Raw genomic sequence first — 14,782 nt, forward strand, 5'->3', positions numbered from 1 at the left:
TACCTGACGTTTTTTTCCAGCAAAGTCAAAATAAATCTATGCAAGTAAAAATATCTAATGTCACAGTCAATTATATATTGATTGTAAATAAAGGCATTCAAAAGATTTCACCCAGCATTCTGGGTAATAATGTACACTTTTTAACCAATTTACTGATCAAACGTCACTTACTAGAGAATCTTTGAGCCAATTTTTTGATATAAACTGTTGCGTAAAAGACACACTATCCACCATCATATCTTTCTGTTTGGCCTCTTAAGTTCTTTTTTTAGCCCACCCGAATTTCACTTTAACTCACCACTCTTCCTCTGCTGCCCTACTCATTTCCTCTTCTCTCTTCATTTGTCTCCTCTTTTATACATATTTGATGCTACTGTAAGAGGTTTTTTGAATAAAAAAAGATGACATGTAAGAGATTTCTTGCTGGAACAAAGGCTGGCAAAACCTATATGTTTGAATCCTGAGTTGATAAATAAAGATGACTGGCGCTCCAGCTGGAAGTGCTTTCAGGTATTTCATAATTGATGAGAATAAATGCCAGGTTATCTTCATTTGAGAGTTGTGTCCACTCACACAATGTTTTAATGTTTTATTCTGACAGGGAGCTAAAAGGTTTGCCGTCTGTTGTTTTGATTTAAAGAAGGATTAGGTAAACTGAGCTTGAATTTTAAAGTGCCGTTACTCTGACCTTGTGCTCTGTTACTTCACACATCAGCTGTATAAATGCTAAGACTCAGAGCAAGGATCTCTTTGATGAGATTAGAGGATATTTCTCACACACACACACATACACACACATGACCTCAGTCTCACAGTAGGCAAGATGGAGTCCTGATGTGCCAATAATCAGGTTTCTCTCCTCTCACTCCCTCCATTGGCGTCAGGGGAGCTCATTAGTGCGCTCTGTGTTTGAGCATCCACAAAGCGTGTTATGAGAGGACAATAAAGTGGAGTATTCTGAGGAAATTTATTGAGCGGCGTTCACACACTGAACTCATACAGAAGCCACAGTTCTGGTTCAGCTGCAGTTCAGGCCTTCAGAGAGGAGGCGGATGTTTTTTTTTTACTGACCCACAGCTGAAGATTAAAAACTGTAGATAGACTCTATGCAAAGGAGACAAACAGGAGCAACCGCATTTACATGTCCAACTTTGGATTCACTTGTGTGCTCTTCCTAAAAACAGCCCTCCCCTTTGTGTTCCCAGGGGATGCACAGAGGAGTATGAGATGAAGACCATGGAGCAGAAGCCAGAACCTGAACCTCTGGCTGCAGGATACCGACCCTCACCTCGTCAGACGTGGAGATGGGAAAACTCACCCATTCCTCCGGGGCTCCACAGCGCCCCCACCCCACAACGCTGGACCCCAATGGGCCCCCCACCTCCTCCACTGCCCCGCTCACACAAGACCCTGATGCCAGTTCCCTACAGAGAGCCTCAGCACCTCAACTCCAAAAGGTAAGAAACTTTCAGTGGCTATCACATCAGACTACAGAGGGTAAACCTTCCTGTCTCAATCACTAAATCAAACATAATGGGAGTAGAGTTGTGTGTTTTCCTGGTGCCTCATAACTAACCCAAAATGTGTCTTCCAGGCCAGTGAGCTACCCAGAGAACCACTATAGCCTGTCACCTGCTGGAGGCGACAGAATGCTGCCTTACCGACACCCATCAGCCAGCTTCTCCTCACCTTCGTCAGGCCTGGTCGGCCTCTCCACGATGGGGCCACCAGGAATCACGCCGGGCCCCTTTGTACGCTACAAACCTACAGCCGACAGGTGTGTGTGAGTGTGTTTACGTGAGGGAGGGAGGGTGGTCCCCTAATCACTGCTTTGATCTCAATTATACATGTCCCATGTTACTCATAACAACGGTTTGTTGTGCTAAAGGCAGATTATATTGGTTTAAAAAGCGACTGAATAATAATTTGGCGTGTTTAAGTCTGCAGTTAGACATGTATGAACACACTGTCTCCAGGACGAAGGATCTGTTGTGTGGGTGGCTCTTCCTCACAGTGTGGAGGCTGATAACATCTCACCCAACTAGAGAAACATGCTTTATTCAGCTGCCATCAGGATGTAGAACGGAATATTCAAATAAAAAAAAAAACTGAATATTTTAGTTGATTTCTAAGAATTTTACTTCAGTGTGTGTCTGTCGTTCTTATTTCGTTTCATTGACCTCAAATACTCTTAATGATGATTGTATGTTCACCGATGATATGTTTTCTCCTATGATCTGTGTAGATATGGAACAGGACAGCGCCCTCTGGTACCATATGAACCCCACCTTAGTGTTGACATCACTTCCAGCGGAGAGTCCTCCTCAGGCTTCACCAGCCAAGAGAGCACCATGGAGCGCAGCAAAACAGGTACAGGTCAGTTTTCATTCAACAGCGTGTAGCAGGGTGACTGGAGAATTGGACTGAAAGCAATTTCATCAGTTCTCCTAGAAATGATGAACAGAAAAATAGGTGAATATTTGACATGCATTCACTGATGCGCAGAAACACAACTAGTAAATCAAACTTCTCAGATTGGTTTTGATGTTGTGTGTGTAGACCAGAGATGTGATTTTGAGTGATGCTGTGTGGGGGGAGGTCAGTGTTAAAATGTGCCATAAGTATTTAATCCTCTTTGCTTAGCCATGGACATTCAGTGTAATTTGTTTTAATCCTGTGAGTGTCTCTGTGTGTGTTGTCTGTCCAGAACCCCTCTGGCACGTCCCAGCGTCATCGTCTCGGGGACCAGGTGGTGGAGGAGGGGGGCAGAGGAGGCTAAACAGACAAGATGTCCCAGGGAAAGACTCTCCAAACAGACACTCGAAGGTCAGACACGTCATCACCCCGTCTTGTTCATTCATCTGTCACCCTCTCTGCCTCACTGAACGTCTCTCTGCTGTCCTCTTGTCCTCCACAGGGTGAAACTCAGTACTCGAGCCACTCTAGCAGTAACACTCTGTCCAGTAACGCCTCCAGCAGCCACAGCGACGAGCGCTGGTTTGACGGAGGAGCTGGCGGAGAGCGCGGAGGCGGGGGTTGTCTCGACCCAGCTGATCCTGACCCCGACCCTCACAACAAGGGGGGTTCCAATGACAGCGGTATCGACGCCCATTACAGCAACACTCGCCACGGAAACATGTCCAACAACCAGTCCCACAAGCCCATGCACTGTTCAGCAACGTACAGCGGCATCCAGGAGCTGTCGGTGGGAAGGAGCAGTGGAGGGGGAGAGTCAAGGAGACGTGAGTCCTCACCCATTATACCAGCTGCAGCCAATCAGAATAAAGGGTACCGGACGAGGACGTTCCCGCCTCCTGGCTCCAGTGCTGATAAAATGGATGCTTTCAAACCCAGGTAAGAGACCAGCCCTCTGATGAAATGCATCTTTTATGGCTCGTTTTATGAAGCTAATATTGACCTCAGTGAATGCTGTACTGTATAAAGAAATGAATCATGCACTTTAATTCTGCTTAATTTTTAATGAAGAATGCTCTTGTACAATTAGATCAATGAAAATGTAGTATGATACAACAAGGATGATACATGCAAATGCATTTTAAAGAGTACATGAAGGATTATAGCTGCCTAATCCTTGTGAAACATACAGATCACCATGTGATCTGTGCTGGTGGACTTCTTAGTACCACCCCCACATCATGAAGGCATACAGCCATCCGGCACGCAAACCAGCTCTGGCTTTGACCACTCAGTGCTGGATTAGAACAATCTGTGTTTAAAGAATGTCAGTGGTTAGACCAACATACAGTAGACAAGACTTTAAAATGCTTCATCACAGGTAGAGTGCAATGTTTCTGATTTTAAAGAATGTGTTGGTTTGTTGATCAAAATAACCTTAAGTTATATACACAAATTAGTTTTAATGTACTTGTTCATGATCTTATTTCATTGTTAGTTCACAGGACACACTGCACAGGCTACCTTCATGTAAAAATTAGTTGATGAATGATAGCAACTTCTGTTTTTGACTTTGTTGTCATTGCATAATTTTTTGTCCTCAAACTGTCAGAATACTCTTTCGTGTTTAAAAAGTTCTTTTTTCTTTTATAAATATTTGAATATTACCGCATAATTCAGTATAATTATGTAAAATGCAGTATTCCAAGCACAAAAGCATCTCCACAGAAGTCTAATATTGACTTCTGTTTCTTCAGATTAAATCGTGTATTGTGTCTGAGATGTCGTCTGGTAAAAATTATATTACCATAAAGAGTATAAAGTTGAGCAAGAAAAGTGATAACAAACGTTAACTCCTTGTACCTCCTTGTACCTGCATCTTATGATATGATAATATTACTTAAATATCATCATTACTTGTAGCTATTGACTGTCATGTCTGTTTTTCATGTAAGGGCCTACACACCGCAGGGTTACAAAACCCCGACAGCAGAGAAAGCACGGCCTGTCCGAGCCTCCACGACGACGCCCACTTCTGCTCAGTTAAGCTCCACACCTCTGTCCAGCTCCGCCCCCAAGGCCTTTTATGGAAAGAGCCGTCAAAATGCCTGGCTGACAGAAGATGCCAGCTCATCACCTTCAAACACAACCACATTATCCAGCTCTGACAGCAGTAACAGCAAAAAGTAAGACATGTAAAATATGATAGTAACAGCAATGTACACTTGTCAGTCTTTTACACTGGTGCAGGGAAAGTTCTTGAAATGATAAATTAGCTTCTGGTTCAGCTATTTAAAATGTAAATATGGTAAATTCAGTTAATTGCTTCTATCTTTGTTCCACAGGCAAATTGATACAAATTCAAAGAATGTGTTTGGACAACCTCGCCTCCGAGCATCACTGAGGGACCTGCGATCTCCACGACGGACATACAAGAGCACCATCGAGGACGACCTTAAAAAACTGATCATCATGGACAACCCAGGAGAGATGCCACAGAGAGATCCAGTGAGTAATACACATGGACTTTTTTTAACCTGTCAAAAAACCTTTGTGTCACAAACGTGCACTGACCTCTGCTGCTTCTCTCCCTGCAGTCGCCCAGGCGCACCCTGCAGCGCACCTTTTCAGATGAGTCTCTGTGTAGTGGTCGCAGAGATGCCAGCTTTGCCAACGCTGAGAACCAGACAGCGCCCACCGACGTGCTGTTCACCTGCACGTTACCCACACGCCGACACGGCAGCTCCTCCAACCACTTGCAGGGCAAGAAGGGTAAGTGTTTAATATGTTTTAAAGGCATGTGGACAAAACTTAAGTGTCTCAGTTCAACACAGGTTTGATGACTTACTGTTCCTGCTCTCCGTGTCTGTCCCTTAGTCCCGCTGTCTGCATCAGAGCTGTCTCTGACTGAAGTGAGAGACAGTGTTCCCCCCCTGAGGAGGCTTGATCCTGGTCTGATGCCCCTCCCTGACACAGCCTGTGGACTGGAGTGGTCCAGCCTAGTCAATGCTGCTAAAGCCTATGAAGGTGAAAATGTTCAACACAATGGGGTTTAATGGAAAAATGGCTCTTAGGCTCTGCCTAAACCTTTGAGAGGCGCAATCTCACTGTTGTAAATACTTGTTGTCGTAGGAGCAGCAACTATTTGAGTAGAGCGCAAAGTCACATATAACACAGAAGCCAAGCAAACAATTTATCACTTACTATTCCAAGAGCAACAAGGCCACATCGCCATCAGTCTGGCATCCCTTTTGCTCTTAGTCTCTTGCCAACAAGCATTAGCTGGTCCGATGTTCCCTCCTGTTCAGGCTCTTGCTTTCAAGTTCTGCTGGCGCTGCCATAATGTCCGCTCAGAGCAGAGCTCCAGCTTATCGTTATCTGCCAGCTAACTCCACTTACAGGCAGCTATAGTGACAGAGGCCTGATGTACGCTGTATACAGGATGTGTGTCCTGACCTGAAACACACAGAGTTAAACAATGTGTATGCAGGCACTGCGGACAGGCTATGGAGGAGAGGCTGTTCATATTATTGAGTTTATATCACATTAAAATAATTTTGTAAGAATTATTTCAAGGAGAAAAAAACTACAAAGTGATTTTTTACAGGTACATTTGTTTAAATCCCTGGTGGATTCGAGACACATTGTCTGGATGTTGTGGTTGAGTGGTTTCTCTGTGTCTCAGCTCCCATGTCACATGACACTGCTGGGAAAGTAAGAAGACTTACAACAGCAACACAACAGACTAAAGCCAACACTTGCTCACTGGCTTTACCTGCTGCCACATCCATCTGTACAGACTCATTGCCCCCCTAAGGGCACTTAGGGGAAAAAAAAGTCATTCTTGCAGCTTTTTAAAGTATAATTGTGTGCCTGTTGCAGCACAAAGAGCGGTTTCCCTCTTCTCATTGACCGAGCCACAAGTTGGAGGTCAAGATTTGAGACCGGTCATCAGTCCAGTCCAGTTCCACACTCCGCAGACACCCCGGACCACACCCACCTTCAGCTGGTAGGCCAATATCACTGATGCATTCTCTGAATTTGTCCTGTGGTAAACTGTGTCACTGCTGCCACCCTGTGGTAGTTCTCACTACCGATGATTGAATTTAAACAAAAATCTCAAAGCTGTTCACTCCGGCATTGTGTTGTTGTTTTTCCAGTTTCCATGTTACTGGGCGTTTTCTTTATTCTGCCAGTGATTGCCTGAAAATAAAAAAAAGAAGCTTTTGTATGTGGTTTGAAATACCAGCAAAACCTGTTTCCTTTGACGCTATGCAAACTAATGTGTGCTGAATGTGTGTTTACAGCGACGAGGTGCCAAATGATTTGTCTGGTCGGCTCTACCATCTGGAAGTGATGTTAAAGCAGCTGAACAATGATCTGGAGAGAGTGAGAATCTTTTGTCGTTATTGCATCTTAAAAATGAGAAAGTCCCTCAGCTAGTTTACTGTACTAAATGTACTGTTGACATTTTGGGCAATTTACTTGCATTTGACTTCAGAGGTCAGATTAGAAAATCCTTTTTAATATGAAGCTCCAGACAAGCAGCTGGACCTGTATGACTGGAAGCAGAAAGAATCTAGGAAGCCTGCCCTGTTTGAAGCAAACAAAAGCTGCTTATTTGTTTCTTGTTTCAAGTTATAAAACATCTGGGTGTACTCTGGTCAGGCTGCTGTTTTCGCTCGTCCTTTCTGTATTTATACTAAGCTAAGTTACTAAATGCCCAGCTGTTGAACATCTTAGTGGTAATATGAGTATTTTACAGGCTCTCTGAACTGATCACTCATCATTTCTCTTCTTTTTCTTCTGTTTCTGTGCCGCCAGGAGAAGCAAGATAAGGTCGTTCTGCTTGCAGAGATGGCCAACCTGAGAGAGAACAACCAGCGTTTGCAGGAGGAGAGCCTGACAGCCAGTGAGCAGTTACGCAAATTCAGCAGGATTTTTACCAACCTCAACAAGACAGGAAGTGACCATGAGGTTCACTCGTTACCACATGAAATCGACTCTCAGAGGGAGTGAACAACAGCTGCAGAAGAAAAAGAGCTCCAGGCCAGAGGGAGGCCCAGTGTGAGAGAAGTTTATCATTCCTTGCACTCACTGCGGTGGCAAAGAAGATGTCACCTCACTCAGCTTCCACTGGACTGCCTTAAAACCAGAGACAGCAAGCGAATTCTGTATTTAAAAAAAGAAAATGCAACACTCCCCGAAAAGTCTTAATGACCAGATGGCCTCCCTCTCTTTACTCTGAGCCTGTTTATTTTTCTAAACTGAAGTGAAAGCGTCTCATGTACCACGTATTTAACTATGTATGCTACTATGCCGAAGGAGTGAGCAGGAGAGGAGATCCTGACTGTTTTAGAGAACACTACATCACCTGGAGAGGCCTAATACTGTTCCTGCAGCCAATCAGCCAAAAAAAGACTCATTACAGACTGCATCTCCCAGAATGCACTAGAAGTAATGGAAGCTCTACAGACATGGTACTGTAGATAGATGCCTGTGTGGTACAATTCTCATGTATCAATATTATCAACATTGTACTGATTATTGTATAACAGTCGTACTAAAGAGGTGTGTGTGTGTGATGGTACAATACTCGGAAACATGACAGCACAACAGTGTTTGTGCTTAAAGCAAGATTCCTGTTATTCCTTTAGTGAGTGTGTGTGTGTGTTAATGTGAGAGTGTGGTTTGTCTAACAACTGAGTGATGAACAAACTTGTTTACTGTAATATGAAACTTGTGGGCCACCTTATTTTTCTGTCCTCCGTTTACATGGATGAATTGTGGCCCACAGTTGTGAAACAAGCCATCAGCGTGTTGAGTGATTGGTCACAAAACTCAGTGATACACTAGCATCATATCTCTTATACAGTGCATTGATTTGAGCCCTGTCATCTCAGACCTAAACAGACTGGATTATTTTAACCAAGAGTCTCTTTATAATACTTGCATCAATTTTAAATGTTAAGGCTCCACTTAATTGCTTTTTTGAGAAGTGCTAGATTATTGATGATGACTGAGGAAGTGCATTGCTTTCACAACAGAAAAAATTAAGCCAAGGGTCACATATGTGAAAAGACCCTGTAATATCTCAACAAGTAGTTATGATCATTATATTTGAGAGGAGAGGGATGATGGTTCTACCTGGTTCACTTTAATGAGCTGGAAGAAACCGGAATTGGTCATAGGTTTTTGTTTTTGTTTTTGTTTACATTTTGTGAAATGAAGTAAATGAATTATTTTTGCTGTGCGCCAGAAGATGCATTTACAGCTGTAGGTAAATTAGCTTGACAATTAGCTTGAAGAAAAGGCCTATTATTCTATCTACTGCACCTCATAATTATGAGATGGTCTGTTTATAGTTGCGATTTTTACTTTTGTGAATGCATTGCACCTCCATCGATAATGGTATCACTGTAACATCAGCCGGTAAAATAATCAGTTTAGTCTAAAAGTGACCTGTCCCTTTAATCGTAGTGATTAATTTTGTAAAAACAGGCTCCATCAGTAACAAAACCAGCACATATGTTGTGTTTTTAGATCTAAATACAAATATGGGAAAACAGTCAGGTTAAAAGTCTTTATGATAAGCTAACTCCAGTTAATTTTTAGTGAGCCTATATGGTGTCAATCTTCTAATCTGACACTCAGCAAGAAAGCAGAACAGTAATTTATCAAAGACCCTTCCTGTCACTCTCAGAATGAAGCTCTGCCACCAGTAGTGTGTGTTAATAGGAACCATGTACTGTACATGAAACTCAACACTGAAGCTCATATCAGAACCGTCAGTTTATATGTATGAGAGGACCTGTCTCTCTGTCCTGTGACCAACCCAAATGAACACTATTTATACAGCTAGCTTGCTTGATGACGTTGTCTATTATATCTATTTTTCATACAGAAATGTGCGTCTGCGTGTTTGGATGCTGGTACTGAATGGACGACACGTTGCTCCTGATAAAACCTGTACTTATCATCTCTTGCTCTGTAGAACAGCTACTGATCATCAGCAGGTTTCCTCTTTAACTGGATCTGTTTGAATTCTCCAGCCCACTCAGGTTCCTCAAGATGCTGTTAATGACACTCGTATCATCAATCAGGGGCGGGTGATGTGATGCAGTTTAAACGTGCACCCTGCATCCCTTTAATACCTTCTGATTCACAGGACTGTTTGATGTTTGAATGGTTGGTTTTTAGTAGGTTGATTGTATTCTTATGCTGTGATTAAGGGTTTTTAATCCACGCTGCCCATTCCTGTTCTCACAAACGCATTTCTTTGATGACACAAAAGGACCCTTGTGTTCCGACTCTGAGCTGGACAGAAACCTTCTCTGCATCTGTGGCACCACTTCCTGTAATCTTCTGCAGCGTGTAGTTGGTTTGTAGTTTATCCCGGTGACTGTCAGCCTGTTTGGGCTTTAAGCAGCTTCAGTCCTCCATCAAAAAAAAAAAAACAAGCTACCCTGTTTATTCTGGTTTGGAGTTTGTAGTACACTCCTGGTATTCCTCCATCCTTGCAGCTTCGCAGGTGTAGCTGTGATTTTAGTGTCTTCAAGTCTTAATTATAGTTTGCTTATGTAAACGGGGCAAGGTTTCTTTTGATATAAATATATATACATCATTGTTCATGTTATGTATAATTTTAAGCTATTTATAGCACAGACGGCAAACCCTGTTGAACAAATCAATAATGCATAATTATTAACGGTAATATTGTACAACTAGGTTTTGTTTTTTTAGATGTTAAATATTTTTATAATTTATTTTTTAACATGTTGGCCACTGTTGCAGACAGCAGTGGAGATGAGAGGGTACTGTGCTATTATTTGTGTTTTACTTCTGATTCCTGTACAAACTGATTTGTTCTGATTTGTCGTCTTTGTTCAGGCTTTTCATCTCTTCTTTGTTGGTGCTTTCTGCATGTGGCAGGGGTACGTAAGGCAAAAGCTCAATGTTTTGGTTTCCTTTGGGTTGTAATAACTTGTACATTTAAAAAGTGTAAATTATGTTTGCATTATTTTATAAAAAATATATTAAAAAAAATAATGGAATAGGAAGAGTTTTTATTTTTCTCTAAAGAAGTCTTAAATGTTTATTAGATTAGATGAATCATGGCCTAATGTTTACCATTTCTCTGCATTTTGTTCCTAACACCAGCCAGGTGGTGCAGACGGCCTCTCACTCTTGATTCTGGTCTTGTTGAAGGTTTCTTCCTGGTACAAGGTGGTCTACAGACCTTACATTAGCCGTCTTGTTAGTTTTAATTTTATTAGATCACATGCAGATAGTAAATCTCTTGATAGCAGTCTAATTTTCTCTCAGATCATTTTTCAGGCAGATGTTCCAAACTTTTTCCAGGCTCATGACTCTTGCTGCTGTTCTTGTAGAAAAAGCAAATCAACTGTCTTGTAACCATGACAGGATGATGGAACAGCCCACAAACTTCAACCATTAAAAGACCACTCCAAATTACTTCCTGACAAACTCAAAACTTGCATATAAAACTTTATTTACTATTACAAAGCAGACATAAAACACAAAGTACTCATTTTGATGAAGTGTGAGTTTCAATAAAATTAATTCGGTACATTCCAAATGAGACCCAAACTGTGCAATATGTATTAATAATGAATAAGTCAAGTGTGAACTGTTCTGGAAGCATTTATGACATCAGGCACGTCCTCAAAAGGCTTCACCAAGTCAACTGAGTAACCGTGAGAAGCCTCAGCAGGTCAGATGCTGCGTTTAAGACCCACACATCAGACACTCATCTCTGTTCTCCAGAGAGCAGACCATGGCTGCAGTGTTGCGCTCTTTCTCTTCCTGCTTGGACGGCGTGGCCAGCGGCGTGTCCTTCAGCTTCTCCTTGTTCAGGGTGAACTGGATGGGGTTGGCTGCGGGTTTCGTCCTCAGGTAGTACATGCCTGTCTTCAGACCCTATGAACACAGACAAGGTGAGTTTAACACGTTTCACCTTCACGGCAGTAAAAAGTTTCATTCTTCAGGTCTCACTCACTTGTTTCCAGCCATAGAAGTGCATGCTGGTCAGTTTGCCGTAGTTTGGTTCTGCAATGTGGATGTTCAGGGACTGGCTCTGGTCGATGTATGCGCCACGGTCGGCAGCCATCTTGAGTATGGTCTTCTGCGAGATTTCCCACACCGTTTTATACAGCTGCTTCAGATCATCTGGGATCTCTGCAATGTCCTGTCAAGATAAAATGCACTGAAAATCAACGACATGTCAAAATAAATACACCAAACACACATTCAGACATGTATGCTTACCTGGATGGATCCATTGTGGGCAATCAGCTGGTTCTTCATCTCCTCATTCCACAGCCCCCTCTCTGTCAGGTCTTTGAGCAGGTGAGGGTTGACGATCTGGAACTCTCCTGAGAGGACCCTGCGGGTGTAGATGTTGCTGGTGTAGGCTTCAATGGACTCGTTGTTGCCCAGGATCTGTGCGGTGGAGGCTGTGGGCATCGGAGCCAGCAGCAGGCTGTTCCTCACACCATGCTTGGCGATCTTCTCCTTCAGCAGCTTCCAGTCCCACAGCTCTGTTGGGGTTTTCTCCCACATGTCGTACTGCAGGATGCCCTTGCTGACTGGGGAGCCGTCGTACGTCTCGTAGGGGCCGAACTCTGCAGCCAGTTCGCAGCTCGCCTCCAGGGCAGCGTAGTAGATGGTCTCAAAGATCTGGGTGTTCAGCAGCTGAGCCTCTGGGCTTTCAAATGGATGACGCATCAGGATGAAGGCGTCTGCTAATCCCTGGACTCCGATTCCTATTGGCCTGTGGCGCTTGTTTGACTTCTCGGCTTCAGGCACTGGATAGTAGTTGATGTCAATAATCTTGTTCAAGTTTTTGACGATGACTTTGGTTACATCTGCCAGCTTTTTGAAGTCATACGTCCGCTCTGGGGTGACGTACATGTTAAGAGCAATGGAGGCCAGATTACAAACCGCCACTTCGTCATGGCTGGTGTATTCCACGATCTCCGTGCACAGGTTGCTGCATTTGATTGTGCCCAGATTCTGCTGGTTGCTCTTCCTGTTACAGGCGTCTTTGTACAGCATGTATGGTGTTCCTGTTTCTGTCTGGGACTCAATGATGGCGTACCACACCTGCTGAGCCTTCACCACACGCTTAACCCTGCCCTCCTTCTCATACTTAGTGTAGAGCTTCTCAAACTCCTCCCCCCAGCACTCGTCCAATCCGGGGCACTCACTGGGACACATCAGGGACCAGTCTTGGTTACTCTCCACCCTCTTCATGAACAGGTCAGGGATCCACATGGCGTAGAAAAGGTCTCTGGCTCTCTGCTCCTCCTTTCCTGTGTTCTTCTTCAGCTCCAAGAAGTCAAACACATCAAAGTGCCACGGCTCCAGGTACATGGCAAAGGCTCCGGGTCTCTTGTTGCCGCCCTGGTCAACGTAACGTGCCGTGTTGTTGTAAACTCGCAGCATGGGGACAAGCCCATTGGAGTTTCCGTTGGTACCAGCGATGTAGCTCCCAGTTGATCTGATGCAGCTGACAGCCACACCGATTCCTCCAGCTGATTTGGAGATGAGGGCGCACTGCTTCAGCGTGTCGTAAATACCTTCGATGCTGTCGTCTTTCATGGCGAGCAGGAAGCAGCTGGACAGCTGCGGCCTGTTGGTTCCAGCGTTGAAGAGGGTTGGAGAGGCGTGGGTGAACCACTTCTCTGACAGCAGGTTGTAGGTCTCAATGGCTGCATTGATGTCTGTCTCGTGAATTCCAACAGCCACTCTCATGAGCATGTGCTGTGGTCGCTCAGCCACTTTGCTGTTGATCTTCAGCAGGTAGGAGCGCTCCAGAGTTTTGAAGCCAAAGAAGTTGTAGGAGAAATCTCTGTCATAAATGATGGCGGAGTTGAGGCGGTCTTTGTTCTCCAGCACAATGTTGAGCGTCTCCTTCGAGATCATGGGAGAGTGCCGTTTGTTCAGAGGGTTGACGTAGTTGTAGAGGTCCTCCATCACTTCGCTGAACACTTTCTTCGTCTCTTTGTGAAGGTTTGAGACAGCGATCCGCGCCGCGAGGATGGCGTAGTCTGGGTGTTTAGTAGTAAGGGTGGCGGCAATCTCGGCTGCCAGTGTGTCGAGCTCCACAGTAGTGACCCCGCTATACAAACCCTGAATCACCTTCATGGTAATCTGGGCCGGATCCACAAAGTCAGAGTTCAGCCCGTAGCAGAGCTTCTGGATGCGAGAGGTGATTTTATCGAACATGATGCGCTCTTGGCGCCCATCTGAAAAATAAAATGCAAAAATACAGCTGTGAGAAAGTCACCAATATCATCAACATTTGTTTAAAAAAACTGAACGAAACATACAGCTGAGCAATTTTAAACTTTAACAGTTTATTTAGATCATTTATATAAATTAAACTTAAGCCATATTTTTAAAAAAAGGTCTTGTCAGAAACGTCTGTATACTGTTATTGCATCAGCTGCCACCGAGTCTTGCTTACGGCAGTTTTTTGACTCGGTATTTACACAGAACACCAATATCAGTGATCAATAAAACTCGGCAGTATTCAGGTTAAAGTATCGTTTATTTGATGAGACCGTGTGAGCATCTTCTCTGCATCATTCATAACACAGGCTCATCCAGACCCTCCCTGTGGTCCACACCGACTCCGTCATGAAGCCGTTTGGCGCCATCCGTGACAAAGGCTCATATAACAACTTCCATTTAAACACTCAAAAAGCACGAATAATGCACGTTTAACTCTCAACAACCAGCCGGCCCTTTAGCTGAATAATCTGAAATGACATGCTTAGCAGCCCGGCGCTAAATAAAGTTGTTTAATAAGGTTATAGCCTGCCTGCTGATTATTTTGCTAAGTTAACTACCGACTAGCTTGGCTTGGCTACAAGCTAACGTTAGCTTACAACTTCAGTTCACCGACTCAAACATGGCGCTTAAGTTTCAGCTGTGATCTCAACACACTTACAATCTGCCAGGATAAACCCACATATCAGTCGCTGTCATTTTCTAATACAGGTTGATCCACATTACTGTGACAGCACCGCAGCTAACTGAGGCCTGAGTTTACACAGCTTCCAACAAACACCTGCTCACCTCGCTTAATCACATGCATGCTGGCAAAATATGATGCGTGTCGTCCTCCGAGAAGTCAGCAGCTCTCCGGCGGCAAGTCTCACGTCTCCTCGGTATCACAAAGTGCAGCTGAAGGCGACCTGCTGTCAGTGAGGCAGCAGAGAGCGCGAATGATCCTAAAAATCCCGCTAACGTTGCTTTTGTACGGAAGACGTTACCACGCAGCGGAAGAACAGATGGGCGTTTGGACCAATCAGGTGGAAGAGAACGCGGGATCTTATTT

General features: G+C 44.0%; 2 protein-coding genes across 3 annotated transcripts in view; one reads left to right on the forward strand and one right to left on the reverse strand.

The window, feature by feature from the left end:
• Nucleotides 1–8,462, forward strand: part of sipa1l3 (signal-induced proliferation-associated 1 like 3) — a 54,923-nt gene extending 46,461 nt beyond the window's left edge. The window contains exons 12-23 of one of the 2 annotated variants that reach the window (XM_028418792.1): nucleotides 1,206–1,457; nucleotides 1,595–1,777; nucleotides 2,246–2,376; nucleotides 2,708–2,826; nucleotides 2,918–3,354; nucleotides 4,371–4,601; nucleotides 4,761–4,923; nucleotides 5,013–5,187; nucleotides 5,293–5,442; nucleotides 6,298–6,424; nucleotides 6,723–6,804; nucleotides 7,240–8,462. In XM_028418792.1, coding sequence (XP_028274593.1) covers nucleotides 1,206–1,457; nucleotides 1,595–1,777; nucleotides 2,246–2,376; nucleotides 2,708–2,826; nucleotides 2,918–3,354; nucleotides 4,371–4,601; nucleotides 4,761–4,923; nucleotides 5,013–5,187; nucleotides 5,293–5,442; nucleotides 6,298–6,424; nucleotides 6,723–6,804; nucleotides 7,240–7,434 — 2,245 coding nt within the window. In that variant the 3' untranslated portion in view covers nucleotides 7,435–8,462. The remainder of the gene's footprint in view (nucleotides 1–1,205; nucleotides 1,458–1,594; nucleotides 1,778–2,245; nucleotides 2,377–2,707; nucleotides 2,827–2,917; nucleotides 3,355–4,370; nucleotides 4,602–4,760; nucleotides 4,924–5,012; nucleotides 5,188–5,292; nucleotides 5,443–6,297; nucleotides 6,425–6,722; nucleotides 6,805–7,239) is intronic. The other variant, XM_028418793.1, reaches the window with a different exon arrangement.
• Nucleotides 8,463–10,910: 2,448 nt separating this feature from the next.
• LOC114445400 (ribonucleoside-diphosphate reductase large subunit) lies at nucleotides 10,911–14,728 on the reverse strand. Its single transcript, XM_028420440.1, has 4 exons — nucleotides 14,521–14,728; nucleotides 11,704–13,685; nucleotides 11,435–11,623; nucleotides 10,911–11,355 (listed from the first exon to the last, which is right to left on the reverse strand). Exons 1-4 carry the CDS (start codon nucleotides 14,537–14,539, stop codon nucleotides 11,164–11,166), a joined length of 2,382 nt encoding a protein of 793 aa, XP_028276241.1. The 5' UTR covers nucleotides 14,540–14,728; the 3' UTR covers nucleotides 10,911–11,163.
• Between the last annotated feature and the right edge of the window lie 54 nt (nucleotides 14,729–14,782).

Source organism: Parambassis ranga, chromosome 13 (genome assembly GCF_900634625.1).
Source record: "Parambassis ranga chromosome 13, fParRan2.1, whole genome shotgun sequence".
In the NCBI taxonomy this organism is placed as follows: domain Eukaryota; kingdom Metazoa; phylum Chordata; class Actinopteri; family Ambassidae; genus Parambassis; species Parambassis ranga.

Excerpts from the sequence above, each read along its gene's own strand:
- LOC114445400 (XM_028420440.1), bottom strand. Across the intron at positions 11,624-11,703 it reads CCCACAATGGATCCATCCAG|GACATTGCAGAGATCCCAGA; the intron begins GTAAGCATACAT and ends TTATCTTGACAG. Across the intron at positions 11,356-11,434 it reads ACTTCTATGGCTGGAAACAA|GGTCTGAAGACAGGCATGTA; the intron begins GTGAGTGAGACC and ends CTGTGTTCATAG.